General features: G+C 38.9%; 1 protein-coding gene across 14 annotated transcripts in view; it reads right to left on the bottom strand.

Annotated features, from left to right (window-relative positions):
- The window catches only part of MCTP1 (multiple C2 and transmembrane domain containing 1), a 384,882-nt gene that overhangs the window by 237,494 nt on the left and 122,986 nt on the right, over nucleotides 1–24,402 (bottom strand). For 12 of the 14 annotated variants that reach the window (XR_008686400.2, XM_055429387.2, XM_055429393.2 and 9 more), the window contains exons 4-6: nucleotides 21,273–21,352; nucleotides 11,879–11,984; nucleotides 3,350–3,388 (exon numbers count right to left, since the gene is read on the bottom strand). Coding sequence is in view for 13 of the 14 variants with exons in the window: in XM_055429387.2 (XP_055285362.1) it covers nucleotides 3,350–3,388; nucleotides 11,879–11,984; nucleotides 21,273–21,352 (225 nt within the window). In the remaining variant the exon portion in view is untranslated. The remainder of the gene's footprint in view (nucleotides 1–3,349; nucleotides 3,389–11,878; nucleotides 11,985–21,272; nucleotides 21,353–24,402) is intronic. The other 2 variants (XM_055429388.2, XM_055429391.2) reach the window with 1 other exon arrangement.

Here is a 24,402-nt window from a genome sequence, read left to right as displayed (position 1 = left end):
TTTTAAACTGTTATTGTTGAGAACAGAAATTGCAATGTGTATATCTTTATATCACAATGGTTATTTCTCATAGAATTAAAGTGATTTATTGAAAGCATATAAGTTCATTATTACTCTCACTGATAAACTTATTCTTCTATGTTAAAACACACACACAGACACACAATGTGGTATAAAATAATTTCTGCTTGCCATCTGACAGAGGCAATTATTTCATTATTTATTTCCAATTTTTTTGTTTGACCCCACAAAACGAATTCACAAAATTCATATACACCTTCTCTTCTGCATTTATGAAGCTTTCTTGTGGAATAATTTAGCCTTAGAATAAATTATCAATGGTAAGCTTCTTCTAAAGAATAAAATATTACAATAACTCAAAGCATCACTTTTTCTCTGCCAAAATGCATCTTGTCACCTACATAGAAAACTTTGGCCAGGATAATTATCCAGTTGCCCAAGTTTAGGGAGTTATCGATCCCTTTCTTCTTAAAATAATATTTTCCTACAAAAGCTGAGTGTGGGCAGAATTAGAAATATGCACAGTGGAAAGTATTCCTTGTGGAAAAACCAGGAGTGTATTATAGGATGCTGCTATCCCCAGAAGAGGGAATACTATGGGATTCATAACTGTTTACTGGTTAACATACAGTTCAAATATAACACATAATTTAACACTCTTCCTTTCCGGAGGTAAGTTTAGGTGTAGTTTTCCCCTTCTCATTATTAGATGGTAACAAATATTCCAAATAATATCTAAGTCTGTCCTGAACTGTAATTACAAATTCTCTGTCCTCAAGTCGGCTCTTCACCTCTCTTGCTTTCATTAGTAAATACAGCCCCACGTTATGTGAGTTTCACAAATAATGAGATTGGACTCTGTGGGAGAGGGAGAGGGTGGGATGATTTGGGAGAATGGCATTGAAACATGTATATTATCATATGTGAAATGAATCGCCAGTCCAAGTTCGATGCATGACACAGGATGCTCAGGGCTGGTGTACTGGGATGAACCAGAGGGATGGGATGGGGAGGGAGGTGGGAGGGGGGTTCAAGATGGGGAACATATATACACCCGGGGCAGATTCATGTCAATGTATGGCAAAACCAATACAATAATGTAAAGTAATTAGCCTCCAATTAAAATAAATAAATTAAAAAAAAAAGAATCTGCCATTGGCAAGACAATGAAAATGAGCAGATATTTAAGTAATGAGAAATACAGGGAAAACACTGAAATCTTTGGAAAAAGGATGCATTGCCACAACACGGGAACACATGTAACTACACAGTACAGTCATTTATCCCTTCGTTTCTCAGGAAGGACCATTTACTTGAACATCATCCTTGCTTCTTCAATCCCCTGAGGAAAGAACTGAGGGAAGCAGTCTCCTTGTGTGTTAAGGAGAGCAGACGAGGTGGTAATTGAAATTTCAAACTTTCCCTGGATTTTCAATTTAGCACTCTGCTCTTGTAACACTAAGATGAATATGGCACATATTTTAAGGGACAGTGACAATTTGAATGAATTATCAGGTATTCAGTATGTTCTCATAGAAAAAAAAAAAAACAGATGATTTTCTTCCACTCAGCATTCACTGTCCCCATTAAATTTTATAAAACTGAAAATCCCTCAGGCTAAAAACCCCAAAGCTACATTATTACATACACTAAAAATAATATACCAAGTACCCCAGTGAGTGCAGTTAGATACAGGGAGTTCTATATCATCAGTGTCAAGCTAGAAACTATACCAGTTTGAACGTACAATTGGATTGCTAATGCTTAAAAACTCTAAGAGGTTTAGATATGAAAATAGTAAAGAATAGACGTTCATTATTTTTTGTGAATCAAAAAAAATGGATTTATGTTGGCTTAATTTATCCTTAAAACTAAATTTAAATATTAATTAAATAAACTATTTAAAGAAGAATCTTTGTTCTTTTATATTACAATAAAATAGATCATTCCTTCTAGTTAATACTCAAAACTATATACTATCTTGCTCTAGCATTATATCTTAACTACAACTGGAAGAGAGGTATTGCTGTTTATTAATGGATTACAATGTTTTTACAAAGATACAGTATAATGTAGACACAGAATGAATAAAGTCAAGTTACATGAATTTTCAAACATATATATCTTTAATATAATACTAATTTTGAAGTATAATTACAAAAAAGTGTAATACAAATATGAACAGTGCAAATATTTCCTTCAAAACATTTTTGAAATTTTATTTTGGCCAGGAGAAAACCTAATGAAACTAAATGGGAAATACTCAGCAAGTTTCCTTAATAAATGTTTTTAATTTTATTAAAATGATAAAGGTGATTTTTAACGTGGACCTGACCTTTTAATGATCCAAATTATCTTTTGGCTACTAACTCTACAATAACTGGGAAGAAAGTGTTTACAGTAAAAAATTCTGGTTAAACCAAATTAAGACATTACCATAAACAATCATGTCACTGTAAGTATTTTTTTAATACACGATAATGAAAGTGACAAAATTAAAGAAAAAATTAAATAATAGCGTGATTGAATCAGAATGGAAGAAAAAAGATTGTTATGTTCCAGGGTCTAAAAAAATAAGTCACTATTCAAAAGGAGCACCGATTTTATAAAATAGAAATTTTAGCAAAAAAGATCTTTACAAATAAAATCCTTTTGATTTATTCCAAGGAGTAGTCATACAAAAGTCGGTTTCATCTTGATATTTATTTGTGTACAAGAGTGGTACCACCACTGAACAAATTAGAAGCTTAGATCTTTTATATTTTACAAGTTATAGGAAGAGCCAGGGCTTGGTAACTTAAAGAACTATAAACTCTTCTTGCTCCCACGTGCCATTTATTTCTTGAAGTGAGAGGAGAAGCAATGACAGAAAACTGTTCTCATTGTGCACTTCAAAGATGCAGCAATAAAGGGATTTTTGAGTTTAGAAAACCTCAGACTCGGTTCTCAGTCAACGAAAACAGTAGATTACATGGATGTTCCTTCTCTCTGGAGTTGTCCCTACCCTAGCGCCGTTATTTTAAACCTGATCTGCTGCAAAGGCATTTTCTAGACCCTGTGTGCCCAGAACAGAAACCAAATGCTGAGAATGATGCTCAAAAGTGACCCAAGATTAGCAAGAGGATGGTTTGGATGCGATTGATCAGAGTGGTTTCTATTTACCGAAAAAGCATCACATGATTGGCTTAAAGATCATGGGGAAGAAAAGAAAAAAGTGAAGAGTGATGAAATTCTGAGGTGTAGTTTGAAGAGGTATGAGAGAGCCTGGGAAAGCAGCTGATAGTTCTTCTCAACGAGAAAAGCTGAAAGATCACATGCTAAGCATTACCTTACTTGATCTTTTCCAACTCTTCCTCATTAGCATTGTCTGTAAATGAAATAAAGCATTTTCATTATCTTATCACTCAAGCACAGGTCAGGGCAGCCAATTGTTTTTTGGAGGGAGCTTAACATTTAAACAGCAAACAGTTTCCAGCAACAATTACACAGACAAAAATTGTTTTTTCTGGTACACACAGCTAGAAGAAGCACCTTTACCATTCAAGCAATCTTTCTGGTAAGAATTCATTTGCTTTATCCTTTTGTACAAAGAAATGGGACAGTATATTTTAAATAGAATGGAAAATTTGAAATATCTTATTGACAGGGAAAAAATGCATTGCGTCTCCCGATTAGCAATTGTTCCTTTTGGTAGTGCAGGCTGGGGCTGTATCATGACTTTACTGGGTATATAATAATTTTCCTCTTTAAACACATTCAAAGTCTGTTGCATTGATGGCATCTTAGATTTGTGTCTGCTTCCAGTTAGTCTGTAATTACATCAGGGTTTTCAAATGCTTTCAACTGAGAAACAGTGGTGCATATTGTGATGGCTATTAGTGGATCTTCCTGCTAAATGTTTAGCCATTTCAGATCCTTTAAAGTTTTTTCACGTCATAGTAAGAGGTGTTATGACTTCAAGTTTTCATTAAGTTTCATGGAAATTCGTGATGAGTGCCCAAGATCATTGGTCTCTCGCATGAAGTAACTCATAAAAGTACAATGACTTTTAATTTCTTCTCCATTTAAAAAGAAAAATTCTCAATGAACATTAAGGTATTAACTTCTGGATAACCTCCTTACCCTCAGCTTTATCATTACCTTTAAGGCAGATGCGGTAGGGACTAGGGAATATTTGGAGCAAAGAATACAGTTAATAGAAATACTAGCTGTATTTGTACATCAAGGAAGAGCACTGGTGCCTTTTAAGAACTCTATCTCCTTCAGCAAAATTCACTGTAAAGCAAGACCTTTTCAGAAACCACTCACAAATTACAAAAATACAAAAAGGGAAAGATTTTAATATAAGATTAAGTCATTTAGAAGGCAACCTTTGGCTAAAACCAAGACAAAGGAATTATGTAGAAGTTCTAGCATAGGAAATGAGAAAAATCATAAAATTGTCAAAATAAGGATATATTCCTCTTTTACGTAGACAGTGGTTTTATGGATTATAGTCTCTCTATATACACTTTGAGTTAAATATTAACTAAAATATGGAAGAGAAATAGATTTCCCAAGTTTACAATAGTTCCCTATTTTTTTCAAATGGAGTCATGAACTGCAAAGTATTATATTTTTTCTAATTACTAATGTCCAACTTATTCTGAAGCAACAAAATCCACCGTTGGGTTGTGGAGATGGACGTTTAAGAGATGTCTGTTGTTGATGACAAATGAGTTATTGTCATCACCACCATGATCATCACCATCATCAATACCACCACACTGTCATCACCACCACCACATTGTCATCACCATTAAAGTCAATTGAACATGAAATACTTTCGTGGTATGCCAAGTTTATCAAAACTGTCCCAGTTAGGAGTCATACTACACATGTTCGACTTTCTCAGAAAGAGTTCCAATGAATAAAGGATGGCAGTTCCTAGGGACAAGTTCTTGAGTCAAATCAGGTGAGAATAATTAACATAAGTAAATCAAAAACTAAAATCTCTTATGGTCATTTATCATCATCAACTAGTCTCTAAGAATCTTACAAAGTTCCATTTTGTAAGAAATGCTGTCCTATGAAAAAATGGCTAAGAACACGAGAAGAGTTGAGCCTCAGGGCAACACTCAATGTTACACAGATTCACTACTGGCAAAGCCACACGCCCTGACTCATAACCACTGTATGCAATCAGCCTTTTATATGTAAAGCCAACTACAGGTTTGGTATTTTATTGTCTCTCAAAATCAGTTTTACCAATAAGCTGCATGGTATTATTTTTCAAATTGGGATACCGATACAAACAAAAGGCCAGTAATTTCCCCAAGTGTAAACAGAAAGATTGGGCAGTTACAGGGACTAATTCCTTATTTTCTAATTCAATCTCTAGAGTTCAATTATAAACCCAATGACTCTCAAAATGGCCCTGGATTTTATAACAAAATTTCTGCTTCTTGAGCCAATCCAACCAGCGAACCAATGGGTTTAAGTATCTCAGTCCCAATTCTCTTTTATTTTTTAGATGGTTGGGTGAAGGTAGATTCAATAAAACTGAAAACAGTAGAAAAGTTTTTTAAAAAATGAATTTAACAGACATACTATCAATATTAATATTGTTACCTTTGCTAACTGTGAGACATGTTAGAGAAGAAAGATTGGGGAATTTTAAAGATAGGAGATGAAGCAAATGATAGAAAAATAATATTTAGTTTTTGCTCTTTGATCTTAACTTCAGCTGAGAAACATATGAATTTGTTTTTGAAAGTGTCATTATCTAATATTGTAGTACAATTCAAATTCTTTATTAGCAATTCAACTTCTTTGGAGCCCAATGAAAGGCATAAGTACATAAAAATATGACTGTGTGAGTTGCAGAATCTTTTGTGCTTTTAGAAGTTTCACAATCTCAATCCATTTTTTGTTTTTATCTTTTGTTGCAGTGATTTTTTTAGCAATTACATGGCTATTATAGATACAAAAAAAAATCACAGAATGGCTAGATATTATGGTACCTACATATTATAAAGCACATGTATTGTATGTTTATAGATGGATTTTTCCCAAAATTTAGGTTATGAAACAATTCAGAAAATTTTCAAAAATAAACTACCAAGAAAAATAAATTTTCTAAATTCACTAATGATCAACTAAGGTTAATTCATATGTTTCTTAAAATTTTCTACATTTTAGCTTCAGCCAATCTGTAGGTCTAGGTTATCTAAGAGAGTGTGTAACACAGAATAACTCACTTTTATTCCACAAATTCGCCAATGAAGAAAGTTGTGGATTGAACTCTGCTAGAAAAAGAGCCAGAAAGAACTCAAACACACAATCAGACCAAAATACCATATATAGGACAAACCTGTATGCACTACACACTACAGGACCCAAACAGGACATGCACTCAAAACAGAAGTGACAGTCGTGTCATGCAAGTCAGCAGCATGCCCCCAGGAAGAGTTTGGTTTCTCATACACGCAACACTGAAAAGTAAAACACACACACACACATATATATGTGTGTGTGTGTTTGTGTGTGTATATACACATATATACACATCAACATACACACACACATACATACATGTATCTGTTCACAACTGGGATTTTTTACAAAAGAATCATGACTCAGTGGAGAAGATTTTAACATAAGCAACCATGAAATACTTTTGTTATGACTCATGTATATTTATTAATTAGCTATAATTAGATATTGCATGTTTGAGAGGCTTTAGTAAATACAGTAGGCTGATAAGGTTTTCAACTTGTTCATCATTTTTACTGAGTTCCAGAACAGGCTATTCACACAAGGAGAAATCATCCCAACCATGTGATTCATGAAGCATAATGTCAGTATTAATAGCGTATTAAAAACAGGCATGAAAATTGATTTAGAACTCTGAGCACTTTGTGATACTAAGTCCTCTATTTCCTGTTACTCATTTCTTCCCACTTTTAATGGGATTTCTTAACATTAATGTTCTATTTCCTATCTGATGGTTAGGATTTATTTGTCAATGCCTCTTGAAACTCATACTATCCATTCTCTATGTGAATCCATATAAATTATTTAGTTAAGTTTTATAAACACAGGCATAAGAATAAACGTGCTTTTTGTACTAAGTCTTAAGTTCCAAAAGCTTGAAATAGGTCATTTCTGAGCTAATAATCAAAGAGAACAGATCTCATAATTTTGCTGTGAGGTCAATGCAAAATCATCCTCTATTCCTTCCCTATGCATCATTCTGAATATTAAATGGAATTATGAAGCATTTAGTAAACCGATTCTGGTTTGCTGCATTATGCATTTGAATTTCTCTAAATAAGATTTATTCTTAGATAATTTGTGAAAGTTCAGCACGTCATTTTCATTGCAGCAATACATTATATATTTCAGGCATATTAAAAATTTAATTTGAAGGACACTGGATAATGGAGTTGCTTTTAACCAAGAAATTTCTAATGTATTCCAGGTAAACATATTTAGCCAATACTAGGCATATTACCAAACGAAGAAAATACAGTGATGTGCTTCTAATTAATTGTCATCATTAGAAATCTCGAGACGAGCAGTATAGACTGATTTTAATCAGATTATCATTAATATAAAATTTAAGATTTCCAAAGGAACATTAAATCATTATTTCCATTATTGTTTGTGACAACCTCAGGGATTTGAATATTGCAGAAGGAAACTTAAAATACTTTCCCTTGAACCTTTGAGGCATTCCATCAAATCCTCCTGAGATTCATCTACAGCCCACTGAAAATCAACCAGGTAGAGACAGCTGGACTAGGTTCTAAGAGGAGTCATCATACGAAAGGTAAGCAGAAATAATAATTTTAAATATCTATAAATACTTATTATTTCTTAAGCCAGGAGGGACAGGCTATAGGATGGAGGCAAGGTGTCGTACAATATGTAGAAGTATATTTGAGGCAGGAAAAGTCATACTGGAGAAAGCTTGGACTTGAGAGGAGGTGAGCTGTGTAGGAGTCTATATTTTGCTGGGACAAAGGTTACAAGTGAGGGAATGTATGTTCCCTTGTTAGAGACAATTAAAGCCTTCATCGGGAGTTTCCATTTCCACGTTAGAGAAATAGCCAGAGGTCACTGAACACTTAGAAGAATAAAGAAGGAGTTATACAACTTAGCATAATGCATAAAGGTGGTCAATAAGTGGTTTTATCCAACAGATGCCTACAAATGACAGATGCCTACAAATGACATTTATTTAGAGGTTCAAAATTTCCCAACTAGGGTCGCTTACCAATTTTAGAGACAGTAAGTAACAAACAGCTCTAGAACTGCTATATAGACCAAAATAAACAGAAGGGGGAAGTACTAATTCACATGTCTTTGTTAGAAATTTTCATCACGTACAGCATATGCACAGAAGCCGCAAGCCCAGACTAGGAATCAGACTAGCCAGGATATTAGAGATCCTAATAGAATTTTCTATAGGGGACCTTTCATGCTTCCTCCCCTGCCCCTAACCCAGCTGCTTCTCAACAACCAACTCCAAGCTCCCAGCTATCGGTCCATCCACAAGGAGGAGCCATGTAGCCAACCAGGTCACCCTTCTCTCTGCTTCTCGGGTATTGGGGTCAAGAGGGGCTTTACCAGCCAGAGGCCGTCTCTGGTACAGGCTGCAACCACTGTACCTTTTCTGAGGCACTGGGTGCTGATAAGTCACTTGCTTCTCTGGTGCAGAGGACAGAGCATCCAAAATGGGAAGGGAAAGACATTGGTTTTCAGTGGCTGCAGCAGAAACAATCTAGTGTTATTTGGAGGTATAAAGTAAGGCAACAAATGAAAAATACTTGGCAGTAAAAGATTTCTTCCAAAAAACGAAGTTAGCCAAAGAGATCTGAATCAAGAAAATGACATGAAGATTTCAGGAAGAATTCTTCATGTTAAGGGTGAATGTGGCTGGACAGATACAATAAGGAGAAAGGAAAATGAAGAAAAAATAATTAACAATACCAGGTTTCTGATGTGTTAACAGTTTCGTATACCCTACCTGTTTCCTTTCCTATTCATTTCATGTTTGATAAACCACTGATGATAAGTAACCAGGCACTGTCATATTCTAAAATGATTTTTCCTAATTAGAAAGAAATGGTGCCTAAATACGGGTGAGCAGCAATGGAGATTGAAGGATTTTTGCAAGAATTGTTGAAGAAAAACTAATTTCTGGAATTACTCTACCTGTGCTTTATTTCTGAGTAATTTAGAACAATTCAGCTGCTTCATCATAAAGTCTCTCGATACCAATTTGACCCCTTAAACCCTCAGTCTGATGTTAGAGTATTTAATAAGTATTCTTTTAATGTAGAAAATCAGCAGACCCTTCATGATGAAGTCACCTGAATAACTAAAACAGTTGTATATATTTGGATCCTCAGTAATACTGAGAGTTTGGATGTCTGGGCACACCTAAGATCTCAGGCACTAGGGTATTTTCATTTATGAAGTGTTGTCTTTCATTAAAGTAACAAAGCATCACCAAACAAGAATATTCTGTCACCAAGTTTTGTTGATTTCACCTCTGATAGATAAACTTTTTCATTTCCTTCCATCTCTACGTCGGACAACTCTAATCCAAATCTCCATCATTTCCCACCGGAATTTTAAAAACAGCTTCCTAGTTGGTCTCCAAACATCCACTCTTGCTCTTTCATCTGTTCTCTACAGTGTAGCTACACAACAAAAGGCAAATACAATTATGCCACTTCCCATTTACAGACTTTTCAATGGCTCCCGTTGCTCTTTGGGGAAAGACCACGAACTTTAACGTGGCCAACAGTCCTAACGCAGCCTGGGTGCCTTAGTTTCACCATCATCGTGCACTAGGATCTCCCACAGTCTGCTTCCACCCTTCTCTAAGCTCCAATACTCTTTCAGCTCTTGGAGTGCAGCTTGGTTTCCCTAGCTATAAAGCCTTTGCCTGTGCTATTTCTTCTGCTTGAAATATACCTCCTCTGTTTTCGTTTCTTTGTTTTTTGCTTTTATCAACTCCTATTCACACTTCAGACCTTGTGTCTCATTTGACTTCTTTAACGAATGCTGTTCCCATGACTAGAACAAATTCACCTCTATTTTCTCTATAGCAGCACGTCACTTCTCTTTCATGGCACTTAAAACAACTGTCATTTTACATTTCCTTCTGGGATCATTTGATTTCTGAGTTCTCCACTGCATTTCAGTTCTACTGAATCCTAAAGGTCTAGCCTGTTGTTGCTGTTTTAGTTGCTAAGTTGTGTCTGACTCTTGAGCAACCCCACGGGCTGTAGTTTGCCAGGCTTCTCTGTCTGTGGGATTTTCCAGGCAAGAACACTGGAGAGGGTTGCCATTTCCTTTTCCAGGAGATCTTTCCAACCCAGGGATCAAACCTGCGTCTCTTGCATTGGCAGGCAGATTCTTTACCACTGAGCCAGCAGGGAAGCTCAAGGGTCTAGCATAGGATTTAGCTCATAGTAGGTTCCTGATGAATACCAGGTTAATTTGAATAAAGGAATAAATGAATATTTATACCTTATTCCTGTGTATGGACTAGCCAGATAGGATATACTCCTTGGTTTATACTGGGTGAAATATTATATTCTGAATTGGTGACTTTCAAAATGATGAGCTTTTATTTCTGAATGTTTTCTGTGAAAAAATATCACCTACCCCTCCATTTGCCCACACGAGACTATGCCTATGAACACACATATATTCTTTCACCATGCTAAGTCTCAACATAGCTATTATTAGATAGCACTTGTTCAAAAATAAAAGTTTCTTCCTCACTGAATATAGAGACTTAAATCATACTTAACAAATATTATATATGAATAGGTGTGCTCATTTTTTAATTTTTAGAAAGGATAGAGAATAGTACACTGGAAAAGGTGAGTTTCTCAATGAATTTATAACGCTTCCTCATCTGAAACTGTAACTCACTATATTTACTTACAATCTAGGGGAAAATGCCAATAATATTAATACCTTTCCAGCAGAAAACATATACCAACTTTAATCATGCAATATTTTAAGACAGCAATACACACATTGCTGAAAAAGAGTGTTTAAATTTGCCTAAAAATTATTAAATATGTCTACTCTTAAAATGTGTTGCAATCAGAATTAATGAGAATAGCTCTTAGTACATGAAAGTACCCTGAGTCTAATAAATAATCTTTGGTAAATTGCAGCAGAAAGTGTATTGGCAAGCATATCGACGCAGGTCAAACCTGCATATATATTTTTTTACCGTCACTTCAACAGTGCTGGAGTTTCTGTATCCTTTGTCAGTTTCTCATAGCAGCATGCTGTGCAAGGAAGTCCAGACAGCCAAGGCTAGAAAATTGGTACTGCCAATACTGGAAGCCCATCAGGAAGATGAAAAGTACTCCCTTATCATTCATCAAACAAATACCAGAAAGCAGAAATTCTATTGTAATTTCACCTCATTTTCTTTGTGTTGGTACATTTGACAGTACAATCAAAACAGTAGAGTCTGGATATCTCTAGGTGGAATTCAAAATATTTAATTCACCAGTAAATATAATCCCTGAGTGAATACCACTGTTCGCTACAACATAACATGTCTGAAACTGGAAAATAAAATTATGATAAAAGATGCAAATGTATCTCTTATTTACAGTAAGAGGTCCTGACCTGGAGAACAAAATAAGAAATCTGAATTCAGAAGACACGATACACCCAGACTGCTGATACACAAGATGCTCATAAAAACAGAGAAAAGGCCAGACTTTCTTAGGCTGCTTCTCTTTACTATTACCTCTGTGTTCAGAGCAGGCTCACAACATTCCAACAAGTGGGAGCAAGAAAGCTACAACCAGACTCTGCAGGGACTTACCACGTGTTCTCCTTCTTTAGGGGTAAGGACGGCGGAGAGCAAAATGATTCCAAGATCATGGTCAGGATAATGGGGATCTTTCAGTGTTAAGGTCACATCCGTGGGCCTATGATATAAAATGTTAAGATATTGAGCATGCAGGAAACCAGCAGCAAAAGGCAGTCTACTGAATGAGAAGAGATGGTTGCAAATGATAACATCCAATAAGGGTTTAACACCCAAAATGTACAAATAACTCATAATTCAACATCAAAAACCCCCAAGCAATTGGATTTAAAAATGGGCAGAGGACCTAAATAGACATATTTGCAAGAAGGGATGTGCACATGGCCAACAGACACATAAAACAATGCTCAAAAATCACTAATTATTAGGGAAATACAAAGCAAAACCACAATGAGATATCACCTCACACCTGTCAGAATGGCGATTACCAAAGAAGCAACAAATAAGTGTTGGTGAGATTGTAGAGAAAAAGAAACACTTGTACACTGTTAGTGGAAATTTAAATTGGCAAGGCCACTATGGAAAATGGTATGGAGATTCCACAAATAATTAAAAATAGAACTACCAGATGATCAAGCAGTTCCACTCCTGCCTGGGTATCTATTCAAAGAAAACAAAAATACTAACTGGAAGAGATACAAGCACTCCTATGTTTATTGCAGGATTGTCTACAATAGCCAAGGTATGGAAGCAACCGAAGTCTCCACCAATAGATGAATGGATAAATAAGATGTGGTATGCACACACAAAAGAATACTACTCAGCCATGAAATAATGAAATCTTGCCATTTGCAACAATATGGATGGACTTGGAGGGTATCATGCTAAGTGAAATAAGTCACACAAAGATAAATACTATATTATTTCAGTTATATGCTGAATCTAAAACAAAACAAGTGAACAAACAAAACAAAACAGAAACAGACTCATATATACACAGAACAAACGGTTGCTAGAAGGGAGGGAGCAGGAGAACAGATCAAATAGAGGAAGGGGATTCAGATACATAAACTTCCAGTCATTAAATAAATACATGGGGATATAATGTACAGCATAGAAAATATCCTCAACAATGTTGTAATAACTTTGTATGATGAAAGATGGCTACTAAGTTTATTGGAATCACTAGGAGGGATTGGGGGCGGGAGGAGAAGGGGACGACAGAGAATGAGATGGCTGGATGGCATCACCGACTCGATGGACATGAGTTTGAGTGAACTCCAGGAGTTGGTGATGGACAGGGAGGCCTGGCGTGCTGTGATTCATGGGGTCGCGGAGAGTCGGACATGACTGAGCGACTGAACTGAACTGAACTGAACTGTAATGCCTACAAATGTCAAACCACAATGTTGCATACCTGAAACCTATATTGTATGTCAACTACGCTTCAATTAAAAAATATATATATAATATTAAAAAGGTTATAAACAGTCATTAAATGAATAAGCCAAAGTATATCTTATATCAACAATTTATTATTTTTAAGAAGAAAAGTAATTTTCTTTAATTTCTTCCTTTAATTTTCTGGTATAGTTTTTGTTGTTATTAAAATACCATCAACATATCAAGTTATCCAATAAAATCATGGGCCAAATGGATAACTGGATTCACACACCTAAGTCTCAGTCCTTCGTGGGGTTCTAAAAGGCCATGGAGTTACTGGAAAGGCCAAGAAAGTACAAGAAAGAAGTACTGAGACACCTGTAAGGTGCATCTCTATGAGCTCTTAAACACACAGAAAGCAATACTAGCTATTTTCTACAAATTTGAGTCCAACAACTAAATAAGGGTCATTTATTGACCTCTACCTTCCTTTGAGTTCTTAAGAATTCTTTTTTAAACCAGACGCGACGCGAGAGACGCCGGCCCCGGCGGCGCAGACGCGACGCGAGAGACGCCGGCCCCGGCGGCGCAGACGCGACGCGAGAGACGCCGGCCCCGGCGGCGCAGACGCGACGCGAGAGACGCCGGCCCCGGCGGCGCAGACGCGACGCGAGAGACGCCGGCCCCGGCGGCGCAGACGCGACGCGAGAGACGCCGGCCCCGGCGGCGCAGACGCGACGCGAGAGACGCCGGCCCCGGCGGCGCAGACGCGACGCGAGAGACGCCGGCCCCGGCGGCGCAGACGCGACGCGAGAGACGCCGGCCCCGGCGGCGCAGACGCGACGCGAGAGACGCCGGCCCCGGCGGCGCAGACGCGACGCGAGAGACGCCGGCCCCGGCGGCGCAGACGCGACGCGAGAGACGCCGGCCCCGGCGGCGCAGACGCGACGCGAGAGACGCCGGCCCCGGCGGCGCAGACGCGACGCGAGAGACGCCGGCCCCGGCGGCGCAGACGCGACGCGAGAGACGCCGGCCCCGGCGGCGCAGACGCGACGCGAGAGACGCCGGCCCCGGCGGCGCAGACGCGACGCGAGAGACGCCGGCCCCGGCGGCGCAGACGCGACGCGAGAGACGCCGGCCCCGGCGGCGCAGACGCGACGCGAGAGACGCCGGCCCCGGCGCAACGAACCACGCAAAGAGGTGCGGCCGTGAGGAGCTACCCTACGCCTGAGGCCAGGGCCGGCGGCCGAGAGGAGCTACCCCACGTCCAACAGGCGGTGGCTGCGTGGGCGCAGGAGGGCCGAGAGGAGCTACTCCGCGTTCAAGGTCAGGAGGGGCGGCCTTGAGGAGATACCCCTCGTCCAAGGTAAGGTACAGCGGCTGCACTTTGCTGGAGCGGCTGTGAAGAGATTTTCCATGACCAAGGTAAGAGAAACCCAAATAAGACAGTAGGTATTGCTAGGGGGCACCAGAGGGCAGACAAACTGAAATCATAATCACAGGAAACTAGCTGATCTAATCACATGGATCACAGCCGAATGTGGTCCCCTGGAGAAGGGAATGGCAAACCACTTCAGTATACTTGCCTTGAGAACCCCATGAACAGTAACAAAGGGCAAAATGATAGGATACTGAATGAGGAATTCCCCAAGTCAGTAGGTGCCCAGTATGCTACTGGAGCTCAGTGGAGAAATAACTATAGAAGGAATAAAGGGATGGAGCAAAAGCAAAACCAATACCCAGTTGTGGATGTGACCAATGATAGAAACAAGGTCCGGTGCTGTAAAGAGCGATATTGCATAGGAACCTGGAATGTTAGGTCCATGAATCAAGGCAAATTGGAAGTGGTCAAACAGGAGATGGCAAGAGTGAACGTCGACATTCTAGGAATCAGTGAATTAAAATGGACTGGAATGGGTGAATTTACCTCGGATGACCATTATATCTACTACTGTGGGCAGGAATCCCTTAGAAGAAATGGAGTAGCCATCATGGTCAACAAAAGAGTCCGAAATGCAGTACTTGGATGCAATCTTAAAAATGACAGGATGATTTCTGTTCGTTTCCAAGGCAAACCATTCAATATTACAGTAATCCAGGCCTATGCCCCAACCAGTAATGCTGAAGAAGCCGAAGTTAATCGGTTCTATGAAGACCTACAAGACCTTTTAGAACTAACACCCAAAAAAGATGTCCTTTTCATTCTAGGGGACTGGAATGCAAAAGTAGGAAGTCAAGAAACACCTGGAGTAACTGGCAAATTTGGCCTTGGAAAACGGAATGAAGCAGGGCAAAGGCTAATAGAGTTTTGTCAAGAGAATGCACTGGTCATAGCAAACACCCTCTTCCAACAACACAAGAGAAGACTCTACACATGGACATCACCAGATGGTCAACACCGAAATCAGATTGATTATATTCTTTGCAACCAAAGATGGAGAAGCTGTATACGGTTAGCGAAAACAAGACCAGGAGCTGACTGTGGCTCAGATCATGAACTCCTTATTGCGAAGTTCAGACTTAAATTGAAGAAAGTAGGGAAAACCACTAGACCATTCAGATATGACCTCAATCAAATCCCTTATGATTATGCAGTGGAAGTGAGAAATAGATTTAAGGGACTAGATCTGATTGATAGAGTGCCTGATGAACTCTGGACGGAGGTTCGTGACATTGTACAGGAGACAGGGACCAAGACCATCCCCATGGAAAAGAAATGCAAAAGAGCGAAATGGCTGTCTGAGGAGGCCTTACAAATAGCTGTAAAAAGAAGAGAGGCGAAAAGCAAAGGAGAAAAGGAAAGATATAAGCATCTGAATGCAGAGTTCCAAAGAATAGCAAGGAGAGATAAGAAAGCCTTCCTCAGTGATCAATGCAAAGAAATAGAGGAAAACAACAGAATGGGAAAAACAAGAGACCTCTTCAAGAAAATTAGAGATTCCAAGGGAACTTTTCATGCAAAGATGGGCTCGATAAAGGACAGAAATGGTATGGACCTAACAGAAGCAGAAGATATTAAGAAGAGGTGGCAGGAATACACAGAAGAACTGTACAAAAAAGATCTTCACGACCAAGATAGTCACGATAATGTGATCACTGACCTAGAGCCAGACATCTTGGAATGTGAAGTCAAGTGGGCCTTAGAAAGCATCACTACGAACAAAGCTAGTGGAGGTGATGGAATTCCAGTTGAGCTATTTCAAGTCTTGAAAGATGATGCTGTGAAAGTGCTGCACTCAATATGCCAGCAGATTTGGAAAACTCAGCAGTGGCCACAGGACTGGAAGAGGTCAGTCTTCATTCCAATCCCAAAGAAAGGCAATGCCAAAGAATGCTCAAACTACCGGACAATTGCACTCATCTCACACGCTAGTAAAGTCATGCTCAAAATTCTCCAAGCCAGGCTTCAGCAGTATGTAAACCGCGAACTCCCAGATGTTCAAGCAGGTTTTAGAAAAGGCAGAGGCACCAGAGATCAAATTGCCAACATCCGCTGGATCATGGAGAAAGCAAGAGAGTTTCAGAAAAACATCTATTTCTGCTTCATTGACTATGCCAAAGCCTTTGACTGTGTGGATCACAATAAACTGTGGAACATTCTGAAAGAGATGGGAATCCCAGACCACCTGACCTGCCTCTTGAGAAACCTGTATGCAGGTCAGGAAGCAACAGTTAGAACCTGTCATGGAACAACAGACTGGTTCCAAATAGGAAAAGGTGTACCTCAAGGTTGTATATTGTCACCTTGCTTATTTAACTTATATGCAGAGTACATCATGAGGAACGCTGGGCTGGAAGAAGCACAAGCTGGAATCAAGATTGCTGGGCGAAATATCAATAACCTCAGATATGCAGATGACACTACCCTTATGGCAGAAAGTGAAGAGGAACTCAAAAGCCTCTTGATGAAAGTGAAAGAGGAGAGTGAAAAGGTTGGCTTGAAGCTCAACATTCAGAAAACAAAGATCATGGCATCTGGTCCTATCACTTCATGGGAAATAGATGGAAAAACAGTGGAAACAGTGTCAGACTTTGTTTTTTTGGGCTCCAAAATCACTGCAGATGCTGATTGCAGCCATGAAATTAAAAGACGCTTGCTCCTTGGAAGGAAAGTTATGACCAACCTTGATAGTATATTAAAAAGCAGAGACATTACTTTGCCGACCAAGGTCCGTCTAGTCAAGGCAATGGTTTTTCCCGTGGTCATGTATGGATGTGAGAGTTGGACTGTGAAGAAAGCTGATCGCCGAAGAATCGATGCTTTTGAACTGTGGTGTTGGAGAAGACTCTTGAGAGTCCCTTATACTGCAAGGAGATCCAACCAGTCCATTCTAAAGGAGATCAATCCTGGATGTTCATTGGAGGGACTGATGCTAAAGCTGAAACTGCAATACTTTGGCCACCTCATGCGACGAGTTGACTCACTGGAAATACTCTGATGCTGGGAAAGGTTGGGGGCGGGAGGAGAAGGGGACGACGGAGAATGAGATGGCTGGATGGCATCACCGATTCTGTGGACATGAGTTTGAGTGAACTCCGGGAGTTGGTGATGGACAGGGAGGCCTGGCGTGCTGTGATTCATGGGGTCGCGGAGAGTCGGACACGACTGAGCGACTGAACTGAACTGATGATCTTTTAAAATTTATTTTTAATTGGAGGATAACTGCTTTACAAGTTGTGTTGGTTTCTGTCGTACGACAGTGTGAATCAGCTCTAAGTATATGCATATTCCCTCCCTTTTGAGCCTTCGTCCAACCGCCACCCACCCCACCCTTCTGGGTAGAGTATAATTAAAGTCAACAGATGAGTGGGAGAAGAGGAAAATATAAGATATAGTTTACCCGATATACATTATAAACATACTTTAAAACAATGAATAGTGGTGGTGTAGTCGCTAAGTTGTGTCTGACCCTTGAGACCCCATGGACTGTAGCCCGCCAGGCTCCTCTGTCCATAGGATTCTCCAGGCAAGAATAATGGAGTGGGTTGCCATTTCCTTCTCCACGGGATCTTCCTGTCCCAGGGATCGAACCCAGGTCTCCTGCACTGCAGGCAGATTGTTTACTGACTGAGCTACTAATATTTAAAATAATGCTTCTATTTTTGGCTATTTAAACCTATGCCTAAATACTGTTTAGGTTCAGAAATTCAAGGAAACCAACACTTTTTAAAAGAGGTAATCAATAGAAGGCTTCAGAATTAGAAAAGTATCTCTGAGGAAGATATTATGAATTACTGAATATTACCCACGATAACTTTTGGAAAATAATGCAAAATATACCTTCAACTGACAATGTATAAGTAATATCTTGTTTCCATATTTTAATTAATACTGAAAAAAAGGATTCATGTCCTCCATAAACCTAAGTGACTATAGAATACTTAGCATCAAACTTGAATCTTGAAATGCTGGCAAATTAGGAATGTTCCTTTGGTTGTTCATTTATTCATTTAACTCACAAAACAGGAAATGAACACTGTACTAGGTTCTGGGTAAAAATCAGCAGTCAAGACCAAATATAAGACACTTGTCTTCATGGAGTGTTTTAGTGAATGACACAGACAGATTCTACTCTTGGGGAAAGGGCTTGATGGGAAAGGTGGTCCAAATAAAAATTTTCAATCCTGGCTGCACTTTACAATCATCTAGGAAGTTCTTAAAAAGAGCATGATCCTGAACTCTACCCATGACGACTCTCATTCTGTAGATCCAGTCTGGGGTCTGGAGATCTATATATTTACAAATGTGCCCAAGCAATTTGGAGGAAACACAGCTACTTTCCAATGCTAAGATTTTACAATCCTAGGATACTCTTTCACATGATTCTTAATTCACTGATTCAAGGAATGGTGCTGTGAGAAATCTGGATGGCTTTTTGACGTTAGAGGTTTTAACTGAAGCATAAGGAACCAATCAAACTGATAATAAACATAAATTATGAGAGCTGTGATGCAAATTGTTCCAATATTAATTTTAGTTATAACTAATCATTATGGTTCACACAGAGTCGGACACGACTGAAGTGACTTAGCAGTAGCAATCATTATGGTTTGACAGTAACAACTTGATCCTTTTAACAAATGCACATTCGGCATTATATTATATACGTGTATAATACATATTTGTACATACACACATATACATCCACATATGTATACACATAAGTCTTTACATAGGGTTACAATGTTATTTGGATCATTTTCCTGTAATAATGATGACATTGAAAAATTAACAGCAAAACCTTAATTACATTTCTATAATGATTACATGATAAAGATTTAAGAATATTTCCAATTGCTTTATGATGATTATCATTTTCTTCAAAAACAATACCTTAATGCATTATATAGCAGCCTAAATATTTATATGGCTGCTATTGCTATGCATCTGTCTATACCCTGAAGCTGCTGATTTCTATATACAGAATGCAATGGCATACATGAATATGTGACTTTTTTAAAGTGGTAACTTAATGTTTAAGTGGTTGGAAGGGGAGGGAATAGTCCAGTAAATTCATAAAATAATGAATGTGGCAAAGTAAACATCAAATGCTTATGTATAATCTTTGAATTTTTTTCACCATCCCCATTTTTTTCTGGTTAAAATATTTTTTTAGCAATAATCTATATTTAACAGCGAAAAAGAGAAATTTGTGCTTTATGTTAGTAATTTGCAGATCCTTATGCAGGGTCTAGGGAGAAAATAACTGTGGCCTTTGGAGAGGAGCAGCATAGCCCATTCTGGCTGGAGGTGTTTCATGGTAATTGACCACATACAACACCTTCAAGGACAGGCATGGGGAGGTGGGGAGCCAGCCAACACCCTGAGTAAACTGAGCAATGGCCTGCGCTAGATTCTGGGGTAGAATGAAGGACATGTAGGAAGTAAGGAAAAGGCTGCTCTTTTGTCCAGCGTAAGGCACAAATGACATTGGAAGACCAATTAGCTGCCATCATGCTCAGACTGTAACACATAAGGGTTCTGCTATTTGTTTCATTTACATGTAAAGTATAAAGTAGTGATCTGGCCCACTGCTCTGCTTTCCTGCTTTCCACTATTCCTGCTGCTGCTGCTGCTAAGTCACTTCAGTCGTGTCCGACTCTGTGTGACCCCACTGACAGCAGCCCACCAGGCTCCCCTGTCCCTGGGATTCTCCAGGCAAGAACACTGGAGTGGGTTGCCACTTCCTCCTCCGATGTGTGAAAGTGAAGTTGCTCAGTCGTGTCCGACCCTTAGCGACCCCATGGACTGCAGCCTACCAGGCTCCTCCATCCATGGAATTTTCTAGGCAAGAGTACTGGAGTGGCTTGCCGTTGCCTTCTCCGCTATTCCTGCTACCTGATATATAATACGATCATCTAAAACATCTCTAAAACCACCAAAGATGATTTCACAGCTTCCTTTGCAACCCATTTCAACACCGCTTTAGACCTTTGAAAATCTACTTTTTCTTCTGCGGTGGTGTTTTAGTCTCTAAGTCGTGTCTGATTCTTACAACCCCACGGACTGTAGCCCACCAGGCTCCTCTGTCCATGGGATTCTCCAGGCAAGATACTGGAGTGGGTTGCCATTTCCTTCTCCTGCGGATCTTCCCAACCCAGGAATCAAACCCAGGTCTCCTGCATTGTAGGCAGATGTTTTACCGACAGAGCTAGGACCGTAGTATATTAATCAATACCAATCAATATCAAATGGTAGCTTCATTCTTAAATTAATGATTATGATTAACATGTATAATCTTCATGCCTCACGACAACCACACCAGCAATGTGAGAGCGAAGAATGTGTCAATCTAGATTGCTGGTTCTTGGCACATTCTGGAAAACAAAGTAGGTGTCTTAGGAATTTTTTTGCTGAAGAGTTGTTGTCAATGAGATAGTGTGGGAAGATGCTATTATTTCCACTGAGTAAGTGAGAAAGATATACTTGACAAAGGCTGGCTAGTCTGAAGGCTCACAACCATGATGACAGAACAGCAACAAGAACCCAGGTCTGTTGACATTTTCTATTGCAAAGGTCTAGCTTCACAACAAGGTGTAGTGATTACAACAGTGCAAAAGTTACCTGTTTAACTCCAATTGTGTGAGATCCAGAAAGGCTGAGCCCATAAAGTCATCCTGCAGTCCAAAGTCATAGTCAAACACCTACGGAGCCAAAGACACAGACATTATTATGATCTAATACAATAAACCTTACATGAAAACATCTTCATTATAAAATAGTTTTTCTATGTCACCAAAGTCAATACAATTTCTTCAGATTTATTTTTAAAATTTTGTTTTTATGTTTTGAAATGCTAAGGTCTCACAAAACATTAAAAGGGAATTACATTTAATTTGGTAACTAAATTATTGATTCAAAATAAAATAGAATTTTACAGAAGATGAATAACAAAATCAAATAAAATATAGTAAATCATCAAAAATGTGGGACCCGCAGGCTAAGAATATTTACCCCTCATTATAGAAGGTGTATCAGTATTACTGAAAGGTAACTGAGCTGGTATGAAATTCCACAAATATGTCTTTCATAATGGGCTGTAGGTGATGAAAACAGAACTCCAATTTCTGTATTTCTAGGACAATGTTGTTTTAAACATATACAGTAAGTAAACACTAAGATATATGACTATAGCACTTTATAAATTTATACTATGCTTAAATTTTTACTGTCACAAGCAGTTGTTCAGGGATAATATTAATGTAACTAATAACAACAAATAGAAAAAGAAAAGGCTGTATTTCTTCTGTCAAAATCATGTGTCTCTTTTGTGCCTTTTCATGGTTCACGTTCATACTACGAAGAACAAGACAAGCAATGTGCTCAACCTTCTGGATCCTATGTTCCACAGCTGCGAGAGTCAATAAAAGCCTGAACAGATATGTAGAGTTCTGCGGGGAGCACCACGGAGACAAAAGTGTAAGGGAGTGTGTAAATAAGTGTAAATATGCTGATGTTTTATACTGGAGTCCAGGAAGGCCTCTTGGAGGAAGTGTGTTTGTGTAGAGCCTGCAATGATGAAGGACTAAGCCACTAGAATGGGAAGAGCAGTCCAGGTGAAGGAAACAGCGAGTGACTGGCGTGTTCAAGAATCAGCCAGTAGCCAGCGTGGCTGAAGCAAATTGAGAAACATAGAGACTTGGAGGGAAGATGGGCGGAGAATTCAGAGCTAGATGAGAAGGGGCCATTTCCAAAGAATTCTAAGTAAATGAGCACTGGCTCATTTCCATCCATTTAAACATTTTCTTGGGCTTCCCTGGAGGCTCAGATGCTAAAGAATCTGCCTGCAATTCAGGAGAACCAGGTTTGATCCCTGAGTGGGGAAGATCCCCTGGAGAAAGAAAGGCAACCCACTCCAGTATTCTTGCCTGGAGAATCCCATGGACAGGGCAGCTCGGCAGGCTACAGTCCATGGGACTGCAAAGAGTTGGACATGACTGAGCAACTAACACACACAACCATTTTCTTATGTAATTCTTCAGCCAACATTGATTAAAAGACTTGTTATGTGCCAGACAATGTGCTAGGCACTCAGTCAACTGTGGTGAATTGTCAATGCTTATAGTTTAGTGAGAGAGACAGATGTTATTCAAGGAAGTGCCCAGGTGTCACAATCACAAATTTTCGTAACTGTTGTAAAGAAAAGAACAGGGTACAAAATAGAAAAAAAGTTCACTGGAGATCAGGGAAAGTCTGGAAGATTGAAGAAATGCTGCTAGATGAAGTTTAGAGCTGTGTGCCTGACCTTTCCAAATGGAAAATCACTGTATTGCATAGTGTAAATAAGCATGAACAGGTAAGTCTGCTCTTAAAAGGATGAGCCAGACCATCACACTCTCCAGGCTATGAGAATCCACTGGTCAGCTCTGCTCAATTCATGACACACTAGCTAGAAAGTTCTAAGCAGAGGGAATAGTATATACAGAAATCATGCATCAGTTACTTTTTCTTTCCCTCTAGTAATATATGTGTACTGAAATTTAAACAAAGTTAATATGTATAAAATTGATATTTAAACAAAAAATACATACTTTGCATTACAAAGGGATTCTTAAATTGGAAGAGTCACAGGGGATTTATTTAAGTTATAAGCTCCTCTAATGCCTTTTAAATTATTCAATTTATAGTCATTTGATTTACATACAACCTTTCAGGAGTACATTTGTTGTTGAAAGCGCAGCACTCCTGCAATAAATATTCTCCTTGATGAACTACACTTCTGAGCTTTAGTCATCCGCTCAGTGGCATATCTTTTGCAACTGACACCTTGGTATGTGCAAACGGCTGCAGTAGCGTATTTAACAACATAAAATTGACACCAAAATTAGAGAAGTCTCTCTTGTGCGATCTCTTCTAATTGTCATCAGCCTAAGGATTAAAATCTTGCGGGGACTACAGCAACCTATAACCCATGAGAACACCTGGGGTACATCTACACATATAATGTGGAAAGCTGCGAATCCAGTGACTTGATCAGTGTAGACAGCTCAGATGGGTGATTCAACATTCAAACTCTGTTTAGTCTCATGGGGAGAGTCTTTTCTACCATCCTAATGCTAGATATTTACGTTAGTTCTCAATTCCTATTAATCAGCAAAGGCATTAACATGGGGAAGAATGCAAACACCAGAATCCATTCGTTAATGAAACTGTTAGCATTGAAATTTGCAGCCAAGCTCTCTAAAGTATTTGTCAATTTATATGTCAGTTTATTGCTCTAGGTGAAATGTCGGAAAATACAGAGCATAGAAGAGAGATGAAATAGGAAAATTACTCCCACTGCAATAAGTACAGTTAATGATGATTAATGTTTAGCCAACATTTACCATATATAAGGCACTGCCTTAAACACATTATATAGATTTTTATTAATAAATTTCACTCCTTACAACTCAGTGAAAAAAGCATTGCTTCCTTTTGTCAGATAAAGAATCCAAGGCTTAAAATATTTATTTTACTTGCCCCCAAATGCCAGGACTAGGAAGAAGTCAGAGTCACCTCTTGTAATGGATTTCAGACACAGAACATCTTTAAATTGAACAAATATAATTTGGGCACCCACTCTGGGTAAAGCACTGGGAATTCAAATGTGAACAATTTATAAGGGATCCTTGGTTTCACAGACCCTCTGCTTCATGAGTTGGAAACATTAGGTAATATTAGGTAGAAGCTGATTGGGACTGAGTAACACCTC

Source organism: Moschus berezovskii, chromosome 8 (genome assembly GCF_049115385.1).
Source record: "Moschus berezovskii isolate FMDL1 chromosome 8, NW_MosBer_1.0, whole genome shotgun sequence".
Classification (NCBI taxonomy): domain Eukaryota; kingdom Metazoa; phylum Chordata; class Mammalia; order Artiodactyla; family Moschidae; genus Moschus; species Moschus berezovskii.
Note: the sequence above shows the minus strand (reverse complement) of the source record. Positions and strands in the feature narration are given on the sequence as shown.